Here is a 24,296-nt window from a genome sequence, read left to right on the forward strand (position 1 = left end):
AAGACGTGAAATCACTGCCAGAGGACAGCGGGTCCGTCATCCCTGGGGCGCGGTGGGGATGCTGCTGAGGGAGGCTTGCCCCAACCAGGAGGGGTTTTACAGCCCTGCCTTGCCTGGGAGAGAGATGAGGCACCTCCACAGAGCATTTCTTAGCTTTGGCGGCTCTCTGTTCAGTCTCACTGCAAAAAGACATCCTGATGAGCACCAACACAGCAGCAGCAGCGGGCCTGGTGGCCCCCTTTCAAGTGGCTATTGATTGGTCTTTTCATTAATTCCAGTGACATAAGTCATCATTCCCGTCCAGAATAATGACTAAGGCATCCCACAGAAGCTTTCAGACACAGAGGAAATTAGCTCCTGTGTCCACAAATAAATATCTTCCAGGAAGGATGGTGTAAATCCTGTGAGAACAATGGCAGAACCAAAGATAAAGTGGGTCTGGAGAGGCATTAGGTGCAAGACCCTTAAAAAAAAAATTTAAAAAATATGACAGCTTATCCCCCAGTCTATAAACCACAAAGAACAGATAAGCAGAGAGACAGAGAGAGGCAGAGATAGGCAGCAAAAAGAAAAAAAAAAGTAGATTGACTTGAGGAATTTGATGGGAAACTGTACCAGAAAAAACATGAACGACACTGAATCACAAAGAACTGGCCAAAAAGACCACTGTAAACACACAACTGTGGCTGCTGTTGGGTGTGTTTATGCAGAAAGTTGCAAGCAGTGGGCACAGATGCGGGTACATTTATCTCCTAATTCGCTCTGATCAGGGGCATGAGGTTGTTAATATATTGAATTTCCGCAGCAGGTTTAGATTGGCGCCTGTGCATATGAAAGGGTAGCTAATTAAATAATCACAGTGAATAATGCCTTCATTGAATTTAGCTTTTTCTCCTTCCTAAACATCCACAAGCAGCTCATGGGCTCATCTGGTGCGTTCACTGGAGCCTGGACTTTGCTGCCTTTCATTGAGCCGTGCTTTCCACCATCCGCGGCCCAAAGAGCGGGAGCTTCCATCAGGAACCATTCCCAGAGAAGGGCAACCCCAATCCCTTCCTGTCTTAGTGGAGTTTTTACCTTCCTAATCACTCCCTCCACTTGTGCTCTGACAACCCAGCTCTGTTCCACCCCGTCAGGACACCTGCACAGAGATTATTTCACACAAGGTTTTGGGGCAGACTCTTCTCGAGTGGCTTCTGTGATCAGCAGAGATAAAAGAAGAGTTCCTCTAAGGGGGCCAAGGCTCCTGTCTCTCCCCAGGAGTGGCAGAGGAAGCCCAGAGAGGTTAAACTCAGCTAAAATTAGCCCTGGTGAAATGTCCCTTATTGTCTCATTCTCCCTCCCTGCCTGTGTGAGCACAAAAATGCTTCTGGAATAAACACTGAATACATTTAAAATCCATTCTAAAGGCTCCTGACGTTAAAAAATATTAATTTTTTGGTAGCAATCCCTTCAAGAGAGCTCAAACAGAGAGCTGTTTTGTTGGGATGGTTTTCTGCGTTCCCAGACAGGTTTTGGGGCAGTTGTGGCCTTTCTCCAGCTCTCCAGGTGTTCACACCCCCTCCTCTACAGCCTGGTTTTATGATCCACCTAGGAAATCACTGCCATTAGAAGAGCTACATTTCCTGATCAGATGTGACAACAATAACCACAGCTATTTCTACTGCTAAGTACAGGGCAGAATTCTTGTGTCTCAGGTGTTATTTCATGAGAACTGCTGGCACTGATGGATTTGTGACAACCAATCTGTGGAGCCTGTGCTGGGCTCCTCTTAATATCCAACAGCTTTTTTTTTTTTTTTTTTTGGCAACATTGAACCATACTTCTTGCCTCTGCTAAAGGAAACACAACGTTTCTTTAGACCGTCTCCTCAGGTCCAAACATCTCCAAGGCCGTCACCCCTTCTGATTTTCTTCAGATCTACCTTCCAACACGGTTCCCAAGCCCAGGCCAGAAGCAGAGAACTAAAGGGAAAAGGAGCACCAGGGCTCTCAAAAGTGCTCCCACACTCTCAGCAGGGGCACTCGGGGCAGGGAGAACAAAACCATTGAGCACAGAGAAGGCTTAAAAGTGCTGCATACACACACACACGGACACGAAAGAAGGGGGGAAAAAAGAGAAAAGAAAGGAAAAAAAAAAAAACAAAGAACATCAGAAAAATGACTTTTTTGTTGCTTTTTTTTGTTTGTTTGTTCTGTCGCCTCGCAGATTTTGTTTTTAAAGCCCAGCTCTGGGTGTGATCAATAACCAGCTGCTGTGTATTAAATAAGGTCACTCCGTGCGCAGTTTGGATTAGAGAGGGAGGGACTGAGAGGCAGCAGCTCGCTGCTCTGCTAATCCAATAAGCCATTTATTGCAGCGCTGACTTTCAAGTGCAATTACCGTGCTCCAGACCCTGCCTGGCAGTTTGGGAGATTTCTTGAGTTCTCTCTTTGTCGAGAAGGCATCATCCAGAATGAAGCACTTGCTCGTAGGCAGCTGATCAAAGCAATGCACCAAGGTCGCTTCTTCTCATATTTTTCAGCCCAGCAGCAGCTGATATCTCTGATCATCCAAATCTCCTCGTGTTTTATGGCCAAGGCACTGCTCAGGCACCAAAATTCCCCTCGGTTGCACCCAGGGACTCCCAAGGCTTGGCCATGTCAACACTGCTGATAAACAAAATTTTTAAGGTTGGAAAATACTTCCAAGATCGAGCCCAGGGTTTGACCAAACCCCTCTGTGGGTGTTAAACCCTATCACAGAGTGCCAGGTCCACTCGTTTTTGGAACAATTCCAGTGACTCCACCAGTTCCCCCTGCAGCCTGTTCCATAGCCTGGTCATCCTTTCAGAGTTGAAATTTTTCCAAATATCCAACCTGCACCTCCCCCAGTGCAGCATTTCCCTTTGTCCTGTCACTTGTTACCTGGAGTAGATTCCAGCCCTCACCTCAGCACACCACTCCCTATTTCAGCGAGCTGTGGAGAGTGATGAGGTCTCACCTGAGCCTCCTCTTCTCCAGGCTGAGCCTCCCCAGCTCCCTCAGCTGCTCCTGGTGCTCCAGACCCTCCCCCTCCAGCTCCATTCCCTTCTCTGGACATGCTTCAGCCCCTCAAGGTCTTGCCTGGAGTGAGGGGCCCAAAACTGAACACAGGATTTGAGGTGCTGGAGAAGAATTTGCCTCTACCCTGGGTTTTGCCTCAATTAAAAACCATTTCCAGACAACTACTCCATAGTGTAGTGCCAGAAATATTGAACCTCATCCACACCATCCACCCGTGCCCTCTGAGGTTCAGTGGAGACCCTTTCTCCCTCCACTTTTACAGACAGGATATATCCATTTACCCTGTGCTTTCCCCACCAGCCTCCAAAGCTTTCAAACACTGCCTCCGGCCTGAGGAACCAGAACAGCTCCCGCTCTCCTCATTTCTTCGTAAACAACTTCTTCCTTCCAGAACACAGCTGTTACCCACAGTGATAAATCAAAATCCTGCAGGGGACGAGTGGGAGCAGAGATCCCCTGCCTTTCCCAGCAGCAGGTAAGGACAGAGCTGCTCTAACTGCAACAACAAGCCAAGAAAGACAGGGGAAAATAGCACACATCAGCCAGGCTGAGCTGGGCACCTGAGGAGACTCGGAGTGTCAGCCTGCCATTTCTGTCCCTGCTCAGAGCAGAGCACAGCTCAAGGATAAAATCTGAGCGGGCTGCGGGCTCATTCCTAGAAATGGAGAGGAGGGGGGCTCTCATCCTGCTGGGGGTGTTGGCAATGGCGAAACAGCCGCTGCCAAAAGTTTGGGAGTAATCCAAGAGAGAGCCCTGCCCAGGAGCTGCTGCCCTGGCCAAACCCCTGGAAGACGCCAGGGTGGGGAGAAATGTGGAGTCAGCTCTTGAATTTATACTCCAGGGGAAACCAGGTAACACAAATCCTCTGGATTCAGGAATGGAGGCTGTGGAGAAGATAAAGAACCTCAGGCGGCAGCAGAATTTTTTCTCGCAGCAGAGGTTCTTAACTCACCTCTCCTGCCGCATCCATCTGCTGATCTGCTCTCTGCCAGACCTCCAGAACCCATTCCCTTCCATCACACACCTCTGCTGCCCCCGAGACACCTGCCAGCCCCCAGACACGACCCCCGTGTCACCCAGCTGTGGCCACGAGCCACACTCAGCAGTGCTGAGTCTCTCTCTGCTGTCTCTAGGAGTTTGTGATGAGCCACTTTGCTCTCCCTCATTTCTGGGAGGATGAATCAGCCTGGGCTGAAGCCATTTTAACAAAGAGATGAACTTTTATCCTTCCTCCACAGCAACACAGGGCTGATTCTTGGATTTTTGTGTCCTGCTGCACCGAATGACAGGGCAAAGACATTAAATAAAGTGGTTTTCTCATTCTTTTTGTTTAAATCTGTTATAGCTTTTTGTTTGCGTCTCCAATCTCTTTTTGCATCCCCTGCCTGGTTATTGATCACAACCTTGGGTATTTTTTTATTTTATTTTATTTTCACTCTTTACTTAGATGTATTGATAAGGCATACCCTGCCCGTTCCTTCAGTTTCTTATCTGTTATTCCATCTTTGGATACAAGTTTGTTAAAAACCAGAATGCCAATAACCATGTTCACCTGTCAAAAGAGAAACAACACACAAGTTTTGTTCTCAAGTGGGTCAGGTCAAACACAGAAGGGTTTGCCCCAAAGCCAGGTCACACTGCTGCAGGCCACCACCCCTTGTGTCCCCTGTCCCCCCGTGTCCCACCTCCCCTAGCTCAGGACAGCAGAGTGCAGCTGGCAGCAGATCAAGGAGGCTGGAGAAGCAGTAAGATTGGAAAACCTTATTGGAGATCACCAAGTCCAACCCTCAGCCAGGTCTCCATGAAGCAGGAGAGACTGGGAATTTCTCAGGTTGCTGCAGGGCTGTTTGAACCCCAACACTGCTTGAGGTCCGGCAAGGCAAACTCCAGGCACAACAACAATTTTTTGGGCTAATACAAACAGAGAGTGGCCAATTCTGGGCTAATTCAAACAGAGAAGAGCAGTGGGTTGACCTTGGCTGCTTCCCAAGGCACCTTCCAGAGTCGGTGCTGCCCCAGCAGCAGCATTAAGAGAATGCAGACAAGGTGTCACAGTTCTTTCCTGGTGAAACACCACTGCTGCTCTCAAAATAAGAGGTGGAGGGGCGCTGGAGCAAGCAGAAATATCATCTGCTCTGATGGGATGACGTCTTGGGAGATACTGCAGATGGCACAACATGGAGAATTCCCCAAAAAATCGTCAGGCAATACAATTCCACGCTGTCCATTTTCCTCAGGGTGAGAGCAGGGACGTCTGTGTCCATCAGACACAAAAACCCACAGTGAAATACAGGCTGGACAGAGCTGAGACCCTGCAGAGTGACCCCAAACTCCTCCCTGTGCCTTTCCAACTGCACCCACTGCTGCCAGCTGCATCTCCTTTACAAACCCCAACCCCAACCTCAGCAACACGTTAGAGACACACCAGCCCCAGCCCTGAGTGCAGGCACGGCACTGATGGTGGAAAAAGGTGACATTCTCCTGGTTCTGCTGCCACTGGAACAGCTGCTGGCAGCAGAAACTTGTGGTCGATGCTGCTTTGCATGTGGGGCTTGCAGGGAAATGCTTTAAGGCCAAATTCAGAGATGAATTCGTGTGACTTTACGTGTTCGTGAGTTTAAGAGATCCTAAGAGTCACCCGACCCAAAGGAAGGGACCAAGCCTCTGCCTAAATTGCATAAATCATCCTCAAAACAACGATCAAACTTTCTGCTGGTTTCATCAGCTCACTGATGTGGGGCCCACAACTGGGAATTCATGGAAAATCTCATAAACTGAGGTGATTTTTGTTTGCATCAGCTGCTGGGTCAGTGGGCAGCTGAGACCATTTCCAGAGTTCACCGTGGGATTGATTGAGAGAAGCAACACTGGCGAGTCAGTGACACAGACAAGGACCAGCAGGGAATCAAAGCCTGGTTATGAGCCTGGAAAGAGAGGGAGCACTTTGAAATCACCGATCCCTCACTGCGGAGGAGCTGGTGGGTGCAAGAAAGGTTTACCCTTAAGGTGCAGCCAGGCAGGAGGAAAGGTGGGGCTCAAGGGTGGCTGGATCTCTCCTAGGGCTGGCCAAAGTGGGTGTCCTCATTCCTAAGGACTGGTTTTAATCAATCAATCCGTCAATCCAGTACATTGACCACCATGATCAACATCCTGCTCTGATTGTGGCTCCACTTCTTTCCTAAGTCAGGGATACAACATGGATGTTCTTCCAACAACACACAGAGTAGCTTTACTTCTTTACCTCTGAGATAACGTCCAGCAGCAAAGCCTCAAGTCTGAGGTTCCTGGAGGTAACACTACCTGCCTCTAATGTCCTCACCTCACTCCAGGAGCCTCCCCCTGCCTTCAGCCTGCACACAACCATCACCACGCTGCTCCACGTGAGCTGGGCGAGCAGAGCTGCTTCCAACAGCCCTGTGCTCAAGGTAGGTCAGGATTTTTAAGAATAAAGGTAACACCTTTATCCTTAAAACCTGCAGCTATGAGTTACGAAGCTGCGGGCCAACCATCTTCAGAGTATGATCAACTTTTTGAGCTCATCTGTTCGCAGGTTCCCACTTATAAAAAGGATTTCCATGCTTCTCCTTCTCCCTCCCCAAGCTCTTTGGTGTCTCTACCAGGGCAATATTAATTTGTCACTTTGGCCAGGAATGAGTCAGGGAGTCTAAATGAGGCATGTGACCTCTCTCTTGGTGCTGATCGGGGCCAGACACCCCCGGAGGTGATTCACCACTTCCAAACTCCAGCTGCAGGAACCACCATTTGCATGTGCTGACCCCTCTGTGAGGACACCTCACTTCCTCAGCTTGATGGGGAGGGAGAAAACGGAGCTGACAAATGGAAGCAGGCTCCTGCGTTTTCCTCACACTTCAAAAGCGCGAAGGAAAACGGGAAAGATTGTTTCCCTTGTTGTGGGCACAACAAAAGCCAGGTGGTTTGAGACAGCAGAGTGACTCTAGGCACCACCAAAGCTTCCTCCCTCCGAATCACTGTGTCACAACCCCACATGAAAGCCCTCAGCTCATAGCACTCTTCATTTCTCGCCGAGGAGGGCTGGCTGCTGGCTTTTCTCTATGTCACCGTGATGAAACGACGGCACCAAGGTGGTTTGATGTGCAGTGACAGCGCTGAGAACAGAGGCAGCCCCAGCTTTTGAGGAGTTATTCTCCTGTAAGCTCCTGCGGCGGGGCATTTCATCCCCCAGGCATGGCACGAAACAAAAGCCTGAAGGGAATAAAGGAATTGGGAGTGTCAACAGCCCCATTCCAGTGGGACGCTCCAGGGTACTGGAGCCTCAGAGGGCATAAAGCTCCTCCACTGGATGGAACAGTGCACTGGAGAGAAACTGCAGAGAGACGTGGGGCTCAAACGTGGCTTTAAACCTGTCGGAAATTGCTGCAGGAGAGATTTCCTGGGGGAGCAGCAGATCTCGGATTCTTTCAGCCCTGGTGTTTCTCACAGCCAGTGAGGCCTCAGCAGCAGGGAAGGAATGTCACCTCTTGCGTGACACCTTAAACTCAAATAATAACTGGCCAAGGTTGGTGTTGGGGCTGTGCTGGAGCCAGGGGTGATGGGACAGAACAACAGACTCCCCATGCACGAGCTGGAGGTTAGGAACGCCCACTCTAACCCTGCCACCACTTTGAATTCAAAGCAAATGTGATGTTTTAGGGTCGCTACGGACCCCCCCTCAGCACTGATTTAAAGATTTCTGTGGGCCTGACTTTTCTAAGTCTGAAGAGATTTTAGCCTGCTAGCAGTGCTAGCTGTTTCCCAAGGGAAAAGTTCTCGAGAAAGCCTCTTCTCAAAACAATCTTGGCAAAATACCTATCATTTCCCAAAACAATCTTTCTCCAGGTGGTGTTTTGCTGTTTCTCTGGTTTCATCAATGGGATTAGAGAGGTGTCGTTCCTAGTCACCAATCATGTCAGGTCTGTATCGGAACACCTTAGAAAAGGTGGTAAGAATTAGACAAAAAAGCTTTTTCTATACTTTTTGCCTTCTGAAATATTTGGAGTCTTTTGTCTTTCTTTTGTGTCCTACAGCGACAGATTTCAATTCCACCTGCAAAGAAGGAAATCTGCTCACATGCACCGGCCTGGGATGAGTACAAGCTGGCTGAGGGCACAGCTCGGACTGAAAACCACCAGAACAGCATTTCCTGAAGGAGTCAATGTCAGAGTTTTTCCACCATCATCCTGCATTTTTGTCCAGACAGAGCAAAACCAAGGCAAAGCACGAATCAGATGTTTGGGGGCTCCAGTGGGGACAGGGGTGGAAGGCTGAGAGCTGAGGCACATTGTATTTCAGCACCAACCCCATCCCAAATCATTGGCTTTGCTCGTTATTCCTGAAGGAGGAAGCTCTTCAAAACACAAGTGGAAAGAAAGAGGGGCATTCGTGGGTCGAAAGAACAAGGAAATTGCCATGAGATATAGAGGAGAAAAGGAAGAAAAAAGAAATCTTTCAGACAAGCTTAAATACCAAAACGACAGCAGCCGCCGGTCCCACGAAGGCATAGAGGAGTCCTCCCTCTAATGACAGCCAGCAGCTGGAAAATGAAGAGAGAAGAGAAAGTCACCCAGTGGCAAATGTCCCCAAAAGGCACACGTTGGCTTCTTCCCTTCGCCTGCAGAGTTCAGCCTGGGAGGTGACACCCCATGGCAAAAAAAAAGAAAAAAAAAAAAAAACCCCAAAAAAAACCCAACAAAAAACAACTCAGACTTTAAATCAAATGAGTTTTGCTTCCCATTTGTCCTGAACTCGCGTAAAGGCTCCTGTGCCTGGGGACCTGCCCGCAGGATGACATTTGACAGTGGAATTCATGCAAAATTAAGGAGAGTGTTCTGTTCCAGACCAGGTCCTGGAAGCAGCGGCAGCATTTGGCTTGGCAGGATGATGCTCTTGCCCTCCTCATGTGGGAGAAAGAGTGGAAAGAGTGGAAATTTCCCTCTGCTCATTTGCTGACCCCTGTGTCTGTCAGGGGCGCAGGACATTTCCTCCCTCCCTTTGAGATTGGCCCCACGGGGAAATTTAACACCACAGCAGCAAGGTGGGAATTCACAGCATTCTCTGAGTGGAATTTCTTGTGGGATAAGCTGAATGTGAGGCGTGTGGTGCGTCTTCTGAAAACCAGCCTGTTCCTTCTCCCTCACACCACATAACCTGAGAACAACATTATATTTCAGCATCAGCCCCATCCAAAATTGCTGACTTTGCTCATTATTTCTGAAGGAGGAAGCTTCTGCACTGACCAGATGTGGAATTTGGGCTCCTGAACTGCCTGGTGCCTTCTCAAACTGAGCCAGCTCTCATTTGAGACCTCTTGGTTGAGGCCCTTGAAGTGTCCAAGGCCAGGCTGGATGGGGCTTGGAGCAACCTGGGACAGTGGAAGATGTCCTTGCTATGGCAGGGGGTTGGAATGAGATGACCCTGAAGGTCCCTTCCAACCCAAACCATTCCCTGCTTCTTTGTTTCTCACGTTTGACGGTGAAGTCAGGAAGGAAACATTTTTTTTCCCTCACCAAAGGATGAGCAGAGCACTTGTGAAATCTCCATCCTTGGAGACGTTCAAAAGCCACCTGGGCATGGCCCTGGGGCAGCCACCTGCAGGTGACCCTGCTTGAGCAGGTGGCTGGACCAAAAAAACCTGAGGCTCTGTGACAGCCATTAACATCCACAGCAGCACTGGAGCTGAAATCCTTTTTTTTTTTTTTTTTTTTTTAAATTTTTATTTTTGGTGGGGAATTCATCAATCCAGGGGCACGGACACACACATTAAGTGCTCCAGGGCAGGTGAGGATGGGAATTTAAATTTACACCGTGTCAGCAGCACCTGGGAAAGTCTGCACGCTTTGACAGGGCAGAACCCTGGAGAAAATGTGGGCTGGAGTAATCCTGTTTGAGCAGGAAATGACCGTGCGCTCACCACAGGAGAAGAGCAGGAAACCATAATGGAGAGTGAACTTTCTCCAAGCTCTTAACTCAGCTCACCCTGCAGTAACTCACTTGCCGTGCCCTCAGCAAGATGTTTTCATCCTGCGTCAGGAGGAAAGTGATGCTCCCCGGAAAAAAAAAAAAAAAAAAAAAAAAAAAAAAAAAAAAAAAAAAAAAAAAAAAAAGTCTTCCTGGAAACATTTCAGCTTTGTTATCAACCTAATTTTTTAAATTAAATCTCAGTTGCAAAAAACGTAATTTTTTTTCACCCCAAATCAAGGAATATTTCTGAAAAGGCATCCCGAAAAAAGGGAAGTATTTCAAACTGAGAATTAAAAGTAGGATATTCTGGTTTTCTCCAAGGTCTGAATCTTGTTTATGTCTAAATTAATCCTGTAATGTGCTAATTTAATCAATTTTGATTTCTTCCTGATAGCAAGTTGCTCTGTCACAAGCTGTCTGAGCAGCTGTAATAATAAAATGAATAATCAGCTGAGGGAGGGAGGGAGTAAAACCAAAGCTTTGGAACTCTGTCGTGACTGGAGGTCTCCCTAAATGCAAGAGGATGGCTCCCAAATCCCAGCCCTTGTCCAAACCCTTTTATCCAACGCTCTATCCTGATTTTTGAGACTTATTTTCTCAGTGTCTCTTCTAACTGGTCGCTCAGATGAGGAAATCCGACAGTCCTGCACTGCAATTAGTGACGAGAATTTGGTGCAAAGAGGGTTCTCATTCCTGTGGGGTCCCTGGCAGCCCCTGCGCCCCCGGGAGCATCGGGAATTGCGAAGGTGAGATCACACATCACCTGATCCCTTCTGACTGCCTGACCTCCCTGCCACAGCGCCTCACCAAAGCATTTCCGAGGCTGCCAGAGGAGCTGGCTGCCAGCAAGGGAAAGGAAAGGGTGAAGGGATATCCAAGAGACAGAGCTGACAGCGAGCCCCAGTCCAGTGGAGATGCTTCAACCTCGTGCCTACGAGGCACAGAAAATATTTGTATCTTGCTAAGAGGTTCGCTCGTACTTTCCAAGGGATCTCTTTGGTGATTTTTATTTTTAAATAAAATTATCACTAGAAGGGAGAAAGGGAATGGCTTTTACAGTTCCTAAGCAGTGTTTTTCCTTGAGTGACAGCAGCTCTTGTGGTCAGCACAAAAAATCCACCTTTTTCTTTTTTTTACAAACCATCTGATCATTTCGTGGCTCTGCCACGGCACAGGTGGGAGGTGGTGCCTTTTGTTCCTGGTCCTGGGAAGGGCTGGCTCCCCCCAAGCCCTTTTTCACAGCGTCCAGCCCTGCCAGCAACAGCTCTCATCTCAACGCTGTGTGAAATCAGGCAGCACCAACAGAACGTTCTGTATAACTGAATCAGGGCTGGCCCACCAGAGCTTAGCCGGAGATTAACCCAGAAGCTGCTGAGGCACCCGTGGGTCACAAAAGCCCTGATGCAGCGACACTCCAGCACCCCGGGAAATTTGCTGTGCGCAGGCTGCGCTCTCAGAAAACTTTTGATGGGCTCTCTTGTGAGCTCCCGGCGCCAGTGGCACAACCTCAATTATTCTCTTCAAGCTTTAGGAGGTTGTTTGTGAAGCTTTAGAGGTCTGGGGGCAGTCCCTGGAGCACCAGCTAAAAGCAGAGTTATTATTCAGGCACTCAGCCTGATCTAAGGAGGTGATCGGTGGCAGGCCCTTTAGACCTCTGGTACCCCTCAGACTTTCTTTGAGACTGGATGTGCAGCCTCTACCCTGCCCCAGCATGCTCCAAACCACAGAAAAATGTTCTTTTGAATTCAGTTCAGACAAGAGAAAGGAAAAAATCCCCTTGCTGGAGCGTCCTGAGTAATAAAGGTCGAGTGAATGGCTGCTGGGAATCACCACTCACAGAACAACACGGACACACTCCAAATCCTGCAGCACATATTCAATTTTTAATCTGAACCTCTCTCTCCCTCCTCAACTTATGGCTCAGTGCAGTCTGGCCAGCTAAATGGTAAATATTAAACACATTACAAGCTCCCTAAACTTCCCACTGGCTCTGATCTCTCTGCATTAGAGCTTGGAGACACGGCCAAGCCTTTGATGGGACAGTTCTTGGTGGGACAGACGCTGTCCTGCTGCTCAGCTGTGTTTTCATTGTTAAGAGAAAAGCTTCATCCCATGTACAATTTTTTAAAAAAAAAAAAAAAAAAAAAAAAAAAAAAAAAAAAAAAAAAAAAGGACCATACTGTGTGAAATCCTGCTGCGGTCCCAGGCTGAACATCCTGATGGAGATTGTTCCACCGTGGTTGGGACGCCTTTGGCACACCCCTCAAGATTTGAGGCAGTTCCAGCTTCAAGACACATCACGCATTTCACACCCTGCCCCTTCCACCAGCTTTGCCCTGAGAGTCTTTAACACCAAGATTAACTCTGCAATGCCTTCAACACTTGCAGCTGTCCCCAAAATGCTCTTGTGATGATGTCCTGTTAGTCGGATGTCAGGGTTTATTTTTTTACCCCTGTGAGTGGGATGAGAAAAAAAAAAACCAAAAAACTGCTGTGGAGTGTTAAATTCTATGCTCACCTAAATATCAGAGCCCTGCTCTGACTTAATGTCCACCTCCACCACAGGAGCTCGTGCACTGCTCTTGGGACCCAGAAACTGTAGGGCTGGAAGATGTTTTAAAAGGCTCTGTATGGCTTACATTGGTTTTTAAAAAGTCCCTTGTGGTTTATCTTGGCACCTCTTGTCCCCTCCTTCCCAGGGAGGGATGTGTGGTGATTAAAGCTTTTCCTCCCTTCTGCAAGCTGGAAATACTGGGCCTTGAAAGTCTGCAGTGGCCACTTGAAATGTGCCGTGAGTGCCCACTGGAGACAAAACTGGGCTGAAAGGACCTTCAAGATCACCTGGATCCACCCCCTGCCATGGGCAGGGTCACCTCCCACCATCCCAGGCTGCTCCAAGCCCTGTCCAGCCTGGCCTTGGACACTTCCAGGGAGGGGGCAGCCACAGCTTCTCTGGGAAACCTGTGCCAGGGCCTCCCCACCCTCACAGGGAAGAATTCCTTCCCAATATCCCAGCTAAACCTCAAGTTTTGGAGTTCAGCTCTGAAACTGCTGCTGTGCAGTGCTGGCTTTGCTCTGGAGGAGAGGTAAAACCTCCCCACACAGCAGTGCAACAGAGCTTTTAAGCCTTTTTGAGCAGGAAAAGAGGGCTAAGTGCGAATGCACTCCAGTCTGTCGGGGCGCCCAGACCGGCTGGACACACAGCAATGTTTGTGTCGTGTTTTAAAATGCACAAAAGTGTAAATGTAACTCCCACTCCAGAGATGCTCCATTTTATTCTGCATCAGGGCTCATGAACGCACCACTCAGCGCAAGTGAGCTCTGTTCAACTCTGGCTCTTGGTAAAGCCAATTCCAGCAGGAATTCAGAGAATCTTGGAATGGTTTGGGTTGGAAGAGACCTGAAAGATTGTCTTGTACAATCCCCCTGCACGAGCAGGGACACCTTCCACCGTCTCAGGTTGCTCCAAGCCCTGTCCAACCTGGCCTTGGACACTTCCAAGGCTGGGGCAGCCACAGCTTCTCTGGGAAACCTGTGCCAGGGCCTTACCACCCTCACAGGGAAAAAAATCTTCCTAATATCCAATCTAAATCTATCCTCCTTCAGCTCAAAGTAATTTTTCCTTGTCCTGTCACTTCATGCCCTTGGAAGAAGTCCCTCTCCAGCCTTCTTGCACGTCTTTTAGGTACTGGAAGGTACCAAAGTGTGGAATTACAACAGGATGGCCTTGTGGGGATGCCTGATGGGATCTTTGAGCTTGAGAGGAACTGCTGCTCTTCTCATGACTTTGGTGGGCCTCACCAGCTTCACCCCACACGGGAAATGTGGAAAGGAGGCAGAAGTAGACAGCACAGAACCACGGGAAGTCCCAGGAAAGGACCCACAAGGATCACTGGACCCAAACCCATGCAGCTGGGCTTGCTGGGGTGTGAAGGCCCCACCACCACAATTTTGGTGACCAACAGCCTGACAGCAGAGCTGGGAGCAGGGGATCCCCTTCCATCCCCAGGCATACAGCCCTTGGATGCCGGGAGTGAGAGAGTCTTTAGGGCTAAAAGGAGTCAGGATTGGCAGCAAAATGAGGGGAGCTGGTGTGACCAGGCAACCCCTGGGGACGCTGGAAAGTCAGCCCAGCCTCCTGGCCACCTCCCCCGTGCCAGCTTGAGAGCAAAGCAGGAGCCCAGCAGGTTTTGCCACACGTTGGCACCCGCCTGGCTGCAGTCTGCAGGGTGGGAGGTGCTGGCACAGAGGTCCAGGGCAGAAAAGAGGGAGTGCTTGTTCCTCCCTTCCCCGCCCAGGCGCTTTTGTGCGGTCAGCGTTGACCAAAAAGCTCTTTAGCGTTTTCGTCAGAGCCACAAAGCTTGTTGCACCAGTTCCCACCCATCTGTGAACAAGAAAAGAAAAGCAGAAATACCCAGGACGTCCCTCCCACCTCCCTGAGTCTTGTTCATTAGGAATTGTTCTCGTGGATGGGCCCGGAGCAAAGTGCCAGAAGCAGATGACCCACGGAAAATCCAAAGGGAATTAATTTGGGATCTTGGAGATGTTTCTGCAAACCAGGCTGTGTTTTGTCCTCTCCTGAGCCACACAACCACAGGATCCCTGTCCACCAGGATACACTGAGGGTGGGACAGCCAATGCCTCCTGATGTCAACACAGACTTCGGGAATTCTGCCTGTGGACTCGTACGCGAGAAATCCACAATCCCAAGCCCTCTGCCGTGCATGAATTCAGGTTGCAAAGCAAACAGGAAATGCTGCTGTGCTGCTTTAATTCTCCCCTGCAATTAAAACGCAAACCCTGGACCATTTGGCCGTGGGTGTGCAGGATGTGGTGGGAATTGAGGGAGAGCAGGAGGTTCCACATGACATTTCCTCAGTGGGACGATGGCAGCCTCATCTGCTGCCGGCCACATCAACAGCTCCAGCCTCAAACATCGCCCGTGTGGGCTGAAAACCCCTGCCCAGGAAGGCTCCGGAAAATGATGGGATGCAGTAGGGAAGAGCCTGACTTATTGCTACATAAAATATTATCCGTGAACTGTCACTGTGCATGAAATTTCTAAGGTTTTTTCACAGCAGACAGAAAGAAAAAATATCTTCTCTTTTTTAGTTTTTCCTTTAAAGTCATATTAATGCTCAGCTCTGAGAGAGCCCATCCTTGCCTTAATGCATTTTTTACCTCTTCCGTTATTTCTTTTCTGTTTCCCTTCCCCCATTATGAGCACATAAAAGCGTCCTAAAAGCTTCCTAAAGACAAAACCTGTGGAATTTGGAAAACAGGCAAACACAGGCTGCTGTCAAAACCTTGGTTTGCACAAGCCAGGCTCATTCTGCTGCCTGAAACTGAGCTGAGCTATTTTGAAAACTTGGAGCCAATCAAGCACAAAAACAGATAAAAAAATAAAAAAAACCTGGTTTTAATTTTTAAACATCATAAACTTTAAGTATTATACATTTTTCCCCTTAAAAAATACATTTAAAAGCTATAAGTAAAAGGTATTTAGATCAAAGTGATGTCACAAACACAACAGGCTAAACCTAATTAGTCCCTATGGACTTGTTTTTAAAGGAACCCACAATCCAGCTTGGTGAGATGGTGTATTGAGGAGGCAGGGATGCAGAAATTGTCCTGCACACAGAAATTCAGCTCCCAGCCTGCCTCCCATGGGTCAGTGACTGGGTTTTGACAGAAAGGATAGAGGATAAAGCAAGGGAAAAAAGGAATCCTTTACTCACTAGTTCACGGTGCCGTATCCCTTGGCCTTAGTAAACCCCACGGAAATGGCAACCACCAAGGCAGGGAGCCCTGTGGAAATGAAACAGGAGGAAACCGGTCATTTAATCACAAGTGCAGCACTTCTCCCACTCAATATTCCCCATTTTTCCCAGTTATTCCAGCACCACCCATTTCAGCCTGGTGCTGTGGCAGAGACTGAGCTCAGGACCCTCAGAACTAAAAGCAAGAACTTTAATTACCTCTGTTATTTAAATAAATGCCATGAGCTGTAATCAGCTCTCACCCTGCTGTGGTCTCAGCAGTTGTGGGGGCTCTTTTATTAGATTCAGATGCATAAAACTGATTTATTTTATTCTTAGGTGTCAAGTTGGAATATTCAGCCACAACCCAACTCCAAGAACCCAAAGATTAAGAACTCTGTTTGCACTCACTGTAGGATGAGCAACCCAGGTTCAAATCTGCCCCAACTGAGACAGAAAAGGAAACTTAAACTGAGTTTCCCTATCCCAAACAGGTCCCCCAAGATCTGTAATGGAGCAGGTTCCCCTGAACTACAATGAGAAAGAGTTTCAGGATCTATGAAGATTTAAATTCCAGCTCTCCCCTTTCCCAGGTTCTTCAGCTCTGGAGGTCTCCATGTGGCTTCTTATAGCCCTCCTCCTTGTGGCAGGAGGAATTAAGCTGTCTCAATGCTGGAGATGGGAAAATCCCATCAGGAGTCAGCAGGATCAGTAGCCAGCTGGGATTAGTGCCCCTTGACAAGGCCCTAACTCCTGAGGTCATGGCAGGTGACTGCAGGAGATCCGAGAAATGTGCAGGCACAGCTTCCAAATGACACTCCTCTGGGAAGGGGGTCCCTCCGCAACACAAATCAACCCGAGGCTGATTAACAGTGAGGCTCTGCGGCAGCTGGAAGCCACAGGGCCAAGCTGGCTGGAATCTGGAGCATTTGAGGGTTATCCTGCAGGGAAGTGATTCTCTTCCCAGGTGAGATTTCAAGCTCAGGTCACGTTCCATCAGTTCAAACCCAATGGGCAGTGAGTTTAAGAAGCATTTCTTTTATTATTGATTTTCCTTTTCCTTTCCCCTTTCTCCTTCCCCTTCCTTTCCTTTCCTTTCCTTTCCTTTCCTTTCCTTTCCTTTCCTTTCCTTTCCTTTCCTTTCCTTTCCTTTCCTTTCCTTTCCTTTCCTTTCCTTTCCTTTCCTTTCCTTTCCTTTCCTTTCCTTTCCTTTCCTTTCCTTTCCTTTCCTTTCCTTTCCTTTCCTTTCCTTTCCTTTCCTTTCCTTTCCTTTCCTTTCCTTTCCTTTCCTTTCCTTTCCTTTCCTTTCCTTTCCTTTCCTTTCCTTTCCTTGCCTTGCCTTGCCTTGCCTTGCCTTGCCTTGCCTTGCCTTGCCTTGCCTTGCCTTGCCTTGCCTTGCCTTGCCCTTGCCCTTCCCCTTCCCTTCCCCTTCCCCTTCCCCTTCCCTTGTCTTCTCCTCCACCTCTTCCTCCTCTTCCTTCTCTTCTCCATCTCCTTCCCTTTCCCTTCTTTTCCCCTTTCCCTTTTTTTCCCTTTCCTTTTCTTTTTCCTTTCCTTTTCCTTTGTTTCCCTTTCCTTTTCCTTTCCATTCCATTCCTCTTTTTCCCATTTTTTTCCCTCACTGACTCTTGCTCCTCTCGTCGAGCCTCCTTTCACACCTCATCTGGATAAACCCTGCCTGCTGCATTCCCTACGGCGCCATCAGTGCAGCATCCCACAGGAAGAAACCACACGGGAAAGGACATTTTCAGGAATACAGCTTGGTGCATAGCAACTTGTTCTTCGCAAAATGCTCCTCTCCGACGTGGTAATTATGCAGAAACCCAGAGTGGGGCTGTGAACTTGGCAGCTCCAGGGACTGGCTCATTCCAAGGCCAGGTAAAAGCCTCACTTTGGGCTGGGAATGGGTCTGGACAAGGAGCAGCTACTACAGGTGGCAGCGATGTCGTGGTAGTTCAAGAGCCAAAGAGCATCATCATGAGAGGTGCAGCCCTGGGAGAGCTGTCAGCGGGCCGAGCAAAGTTAGATGGGATTGGATTGAAAAAATCCCCACTGAAAAAAAATCAAATTTTAATCTTTTTTAAAATTATTATTATTATTATTATCGAGGCATTTATTCCTAACTGGCCTGTTCCATATACCTGGTGTGGTACAGGCAGTACCAGCGAGGCTTTGGGGGCTTTCTGCACAAAGGGAGTTTAACACTCACAACTCCAAGTAAAGCCATTCAAAACCTCTTTCGAAGAGTTTTCCAGGCCAGAGGAGAATCAGGCCATGCGTTAATCATGTTCCACTAGAGAAAATGTCTGCTAATAATTCCCAAGAGCCATTCTCGCTATAAACAGCTGAAGACCCACTCAGAGGCTGAGCTATGGCACCATTAAAAATCCAGCTGTGGAAACTATAACAGGGTCATAAAAATCCCGACAAAAAAATGTTTCTTCTTTACTGGGGCTAAATATGACGACTGAGTTGTTCCCAGGGAACAGTTTATCTGTCTGTTCTAAATCAGAGAATATCCTGAATTGGAAGGATCCAAAAGGGTCATCAAGTCCAGCTCCTGACCCTGCACAGGATCACCCAAAGAGTCACACCGTGAACTTGAGAGCATTGTCCAAGCACGGGCAAGAATCATTAAAAATAATAATTATCACTAATAACAATTTAAAAATTGAATTGAAAAGTTGCACACCCAAGAGGAGACCAAAGAAATAAAAAAATAACCCTCCCTGCTGCTGAAATTGTCTGCAGCTTCAATGAGCTACAGCTGAGAGCAGCTGAGAACTTGGCAAAGACGTCTTGAACAACAGATTAGAGAAATGCAAATGTGCAAAGAGGGGAAAGGGGGGAGAATCAGCCCATGACAAAGTGAATTGTGCTAATTACTTCAGATTATGCTCTTTAAAACATATTTTCAGCTTCTTTCCTCTTACAAGTGCCATTAATCCCAGCTCTACAGCTGAAGTCTAGCAGGATGCTAAATATCCAAAATTCCCTTGCCGCCTTAATAGGCAAGAGTGTTCTTCATTTCTTGTCCTAACCTACTCCAAATGGTTATTATGCATCATTTATCAGCAGTGCATCCTAGCTCAGAGCTGTCTACATTTTACTAGCAGTGCAAATTATGCTTCTACACATGTAGGGGGATTTTTTATTATTATTTTTTTAATCTGTACAGACTACAAATGTGAATGTTGCTCATCTAAAATTCCCTTGGCTAACACGCCCATCTGTCCCAGCTTTTCCAAAGCAGGGGGGAGAAAAAAAAATCCCTTTTTATTACTGAGGAAAGCTATTAGTCTGTTACATTTGGTATCCCTGATATTGCTGGAGCCGCCGAGGAGGTACAAACACATGCAGGAGCACAGTCAGGCTCCTGCAGCCTGTGCTCTTGCAGGTATCGTGGTTCTGCTCCTGCTAACACACAAACCCTGGATTTTAATAACACAATTTATTCTCTATTGTAAGCAAAAGCTTAGGAGGGAAAACTTACAGGGATGAAGGTGCTGCAACGAGGAGAGCTCTTGATGTGCCAGAATAAATCACATCGGGGTGCTTGGTAAGCACCAGAAATCTCTTGCCTGGGGTGAATTGTGAGACTCCAGTAGTAAAATGAGACATTAATAGAGCTCAGTCACACTCCCTTCTTTCCTTTGCCTCCTCGCTTCTCAGCAACTTTTTTTTGCCACTGCTCCTTTCAAACACACCCTTGTTATCGCTTTGAAAGCCCAGGTTCATGGGTTTGTATTTGTTTTCTACTACAGAATGCATCATTTAAGGCTAATAAATTAAACATACAGCAGAGGCAGACCGAGAAAAATTAGTTACAAGCATCTGCAGCAGTCTCGCAGTTTATTTGTCTCCGAAAGGCGCTGCTGCCATGGAGACGGGATCTCAGAGTTTGCTTCACTCCAGGTTGCCCTGCAGAATCTTAGAACCGTAAAATCATTAAGGTTGAAAAGACCTCGAGGATTCTTGAGTCCAGCCAGGTCCACCACTAAACCACGGCCCTAAATGTCACATCTTCATCGGTTTTTGAGCGCTTCCAGGGATGGCAATTCCACCACTTCACTGGGTAGCCTGGTCCAATGCTTGGTCATCCTTTCAGCAATGAAATTTTCCCTAATATCCCATTTTCTCTAATATCCCATCACCCCTGGTGCAACTGGAGCTGTTTCCTCTTGTTCTATTACCTTTACCTAGGAGCAGAGCCTGGCCCCCTCCTGTCAGGGAGCTGTGGAGAGACAGAAGGTCCCTTCTGAACCTCCTTTTCTCCAGGCCGAGCCCCTGCAGCTCCCTCAACCATTCCTGGTGCTCCAGACCCTTCCCCAGCTCCACTGCCCCCTCTGCACATTTCCCAGCACCTCAATGTCTTTCTTGCAGCGAGGAGTCCAAAACTGACCCCACAATTCGAGGCATGGCCTCAAGCAGTGCCCAGCACAGAGGGACAATCCCTGCCCTGCTCCTGCTGGCCACGGCGCTCCTGATCCAGGCGAGGATTCCCTCGGCTGGCATCACGTACCAACGGAACACATCCAACAGGGGAGGGAGAGAGACAGGGAGAGGAAAACAGAAAGCAAGAAACAGACCCAACCCCAGGAGAAACCACCCCCGCAGCGCCCTCTGAAACCTGAACTCGCCTCCTCTGTTTTCGGATGCTCTGGGAAGGAGCTTCAGCTTACGGCTCTGTATTTTTAACCACCTCAGCCCTTCTTGAAACCCCTGGAAGGGCTCCGAGCACCCTCTGCCAAGGCTCCCGAGGAGCACCAGCCCCTGCTGCAGGCCCCGGATCCTCACCCCATCCGAGACACAAGAAGCGCTTGCGGATGATGCGGTTCCGTAACCGGCCCGTCACGGCCATGTAGGACTGCCAGGCCTCGGTCAGCACCCAGCAGAAAGAGGAGAGGAAGAAGAAGTGCAAGAAAGCCGCCACCAGCGTGCAGATCACCTGCAGAGAGGAGGAGAGGAAACGTGAGAGGAGCGGCAGGCAGAGAGAGCAGCAGGGAACAGAGCGAAAGGTGCGGGGAGACGCTTCCAAACCGGGCTCTGGAAGGAAAAGTCATGGAGATCAGGTCATAGAAATAGTGTTTGAGAGGGGGCAGGTGCCTCCACAAGCTTTGACCTAGCGAAGACCAAAGCTTTAAATTTAAGTACTAGGTGGAAATCAGCTGCTCTTAAACATGAGCTTTAGGATAAGGCCACGGTTGCTTTAGGATAAGGCCACGGTTGACACTTTGGAAGAACTGTGGAATTGTAGAATTGTTTTGAGTGGGAAGGGACATTAAAGATCACTTAATTACAAGCCCCCCTCAAAAGAGGCAGGGACACCTTCCACAAGAAGTCTGAGCACACAGGCCATCCTGGTGCTTTCTTGGCTTCAGAGGGATATATTTAATTTCCAAAACATCCAAACTACCGCCACGATCCTTTCAAGGCGGGGGGGGTGGAGCAGTTAATAAACAGTGCACTAATCTCAGCTCAAAAGGTTTGCAAAGCACCACGTCCCTGGCAGCCCAGCCATGGAAATTAAATCTGAGAAAGGCAATTTGGATGGTGTCCCTGCCAGAAAAACGGGGCTGAGTGAAAGAGTTAAGCCGTGAGAGCTGGGTGGAACCACGGCTGCCAGGGGCTGGGAAACGACTGCAAACATGAGGGCACAGTTGTCCAAGAGCACATAACTACCAGCAGACAGGAGGGAAAAAAAAAAAGAAAAAAGAAAAAAGAAAAAAGAAAAAAGAAAAAAGAAAAAAGAAAAAAGAAAAAAGAAAAAAGAAAAAAGAAAAAAGAAAAAAGAAAAAAGAAAAAAGAAAAAAGAAAAAAGAAAAAAGAAAAAAGAAAAAAGAAAAAAGAAAAACCCCCTAGATTAGAAAGAATTTCATAATGGTGAGCTCTACTACTTGGTGGGGCGATCTCACAAGGGAAACGCAGGCAGCTTAAGCCATTTAAAATTAAACTGGGGAAAGAACTGGCAAATGCATTATGAAGAACAATCCCGGAGTGCCAGGGAGATGGACTGGAAAGCTGACAAGCTCGTCTTTGTTTTAACTCAGCAAGGCCAAATCTTTCACTGGTGCAAATTGGTGCCGCTCTGTTTCACCCAGCCAGTTCTGCCCCCATCTGTGAGCTGAAAACTGTGAATCAATGTACTCGAGAAGAAAGTGATGGGAAGAAATTCCAGTGGCTCCTGAGAAGAAGGGAGAGCAAATAGATTTTAAAAGTGACTGTGGATGAAAAAAAAAAAAATTGGTTTCAGGCATTTTGGGGAGGGGGAGGTTTATAATCAAGAATTTCTTTGCTTTGAGCTGCATGGGGAAACATGGACTTGGCTTTACGGTCAATGAACCTTTCTCTTTTTTCTCTTTTTTTCTCTTTTTTCAACCACCAGCATCTTTCAAGCCAGAGCTCCCATGCACAGAGTGGCTTTTATCATGATTTTATCGGATTGCTCTCGATTCATCCACTGGCACCAGCCGATGCTATCAGAGGCTGTGAATAAAAGCAAGACCATGTGCTCTCTGAGATAGGAACTGTCTTTTTTTGTTGTTCCAGATTTGCATTTGACAACAAATCCCTCCACGTTCTGCTTAAAAGTGGATTCAGGATGTCAGTTCGGTACAAATAACACCGCTCAGTATGATAATGTCCAAAAATTTTCACATTTTACAAGAATCCTAAGGAAAGGTGGCTCCTATTCATCAGCTTACAAACGCTATATGAAACAGCTACAGAGGATGCTTTCTGGGATGGATTTTAAGAGATTGTTGTTTTAAAACCCTTTTCTTTTTTGACTGCTCTCAGGTACAACACTGTTCACATTGCCTTCTTGGTTTTGTTTCAAAACAACAAAGTTCCTCCTTGTAAAAGGGAGAGAAAAGTTTTGCTTTACAATTTTACACCAAGAGATACATATGCGTTTTTTTTTTGTTTTTTTTTCCCCTCAAATGAGTAGCTTGGAGAGAAAGGGAAGAAGGGAGGAGGGGAAGACAAGAGAAATATGCACATCTCAGCTGGACCAGGATGAACTCATCGCCTCAAATGAACTTGGCCAACTGATGGGCAGGCAAATACTTGCTTCTGCAACTTCTGCTGTAGGTTTTCCCTTCCTTGTGGGGAAAATCCAACATCCCCATGAAGGGCTAAGCACAGGGATATGATGTCCCAATATCCAGCAGATCTTGTCAGCCTGTCAAGGTCATTAGTCCTCGTTTTCATTTAAGAGGAGAAATCTCTTCCCTTCCAGCACAAGCCTCGGAGACATGGCCACTTCCTGCAGCATCCCTTTCCTTTGTATCCCCGTACTGCTGACTGTAATTTTTTTTAGCCTTTTCCCAGGCCTTTCATCTTCAAAAAGCTTAGCAAATCCAGGCGTGGAATCTCGCCTTTGAGGTTACATGAATGGAAATCCAGGGAGAATTTGACATTTCCAGGGAAGCTGATACCGCAGAAATCTCCTGGAGAAGCCGCAATTATAAATCAATCACCAACACTTTAAGGTGCCCTATTATCGATAATTGAATGCGAATAAAATCTTAATTCACACTCCTTCGTCTCTCCTCTGTATAGTTTTCTTTCTCTGTTGCCTGCCAGAGACTGTTTACTAGATGGCTGAGAGGAAATCCAAGAATAACCTTTCTATTTCTGGGGTTTCATGCATATGGATGTGCAAAGTGCTAATCTGCCTCCTGCCATCACTGCCGGGAGCTCTGAATCCCCACCAACAGCTCTGACAGTGAACTCCCAGAGTCACGGGACAAAAAATCCCCCAAAAAACCACCACCAAGGAGACCCTGGGTTCATAACTGTGCTCTGGAGGAGGTGGGAGAGGAGGAACACATCCAGCTCCTGTCCTCTGGTGAAGAAGAGCTGCCAAAGATGAGGTCCAGACGTGGTTTGTCCTGTTGAGCATCTCTCGGTGTTTCTTTCCACGGAAAGAAGCTCCCAGCGCACATTTGGTGAGGCAGAAGACACAACCAAGGAGAGCCGGAGCTTGGGTCACCCACTCTCCACCTCCTCCCAACCATGTTGGCACTGGAAGACAAATCTGCTTTGGGAAGGGAGTTTCTGAAGAGCACTTTTGCAGCAGGAGCAGAGTTGGCTGCTGGTTTCCACACTTCTCTACACACAAAGGGCTCCAGTGGCTGGAAAGCTTTTGCTAAAACAACCTAACCCTAACCCAAAGAGCCTTCCACAGAAATTATTCACTAAATCCTTCAGCTTCTCTTCAGGAATCATAAAATCATAGAATGGGTTGAGTTTTGGGAGAGACCTTAAAGATCATCTCACTCCAACCCCCTGCCATGGGCAGGAAGATTTTCTCCTTGCGCAGAGCCCTCTCCAACACTTCCACTTGCCCTGAACACTTCCAGTGTTGGGGCACCCACAATTTCTCTGGGCAACCTGCCCCAGTGCCTCACCACCCTCACAGGGAAGATTTTATTCCTGACATGCTTCTAACAGTGACATCATGTCCATGTTGCTAAAGCAGGGGCACAAAAAACCCAGCTGGCCACTGGTT

General features: G+C 47.9%; 1 protein-coding gene across 4 annotated transcripts in view; it reads right to left on the reverse strand.

Moving 5' to 3' along the window:
* LOC120759082 (adhesion G protein-coupled receptor B1-like) overlaps positions 1–24,296 on the reverse strand; it is an 87,926-nt gene that overhangs the window by 34,973 nt on the left and 28,657 nt on the right. For all 4 annotated transcript variants that reach the window (XM_040077987.2, XM_040078019.2, XM_040078008.2 and 1 more), the window contains exons 4-7: positions 20,579–20,729; positions 15,761–15,830; positions 8,529–8,595; positions 4,511–4,596 (exon numbers count right to left, since the gene is read on the reverse strand). In XM_040077987.2, coding sequence (XP_039933921.1) covers positions 4,511–4,596; positions 8,529–8,595; positions 15,761–15,830; positions 20,579–20,729 — 374 coding nt within the window. The remainder of the gene's footprint in view (positions 1–4,510; positions 4,597–8,528; positions 8,596–15,760; positions 15,831–20,578; positions 20,730–24,296) is intronic.

The sequence above is a fragment of the Hirundo rustica genome, chromosome 1 (assembly GCF_015227805.2).
Source record: "Hirundo rustica isolate bHirRus1 chromosome 1, bHirRus1.pri.v3, whole genome shotgun sequence".
Classification (NCBI taxonomy): domain Eukaryota; kingdom Metazoa; phylum Chordata; class Aves; order Passeriformes; family Hirundinidae; genus Hirundo; species Hirundo rustica.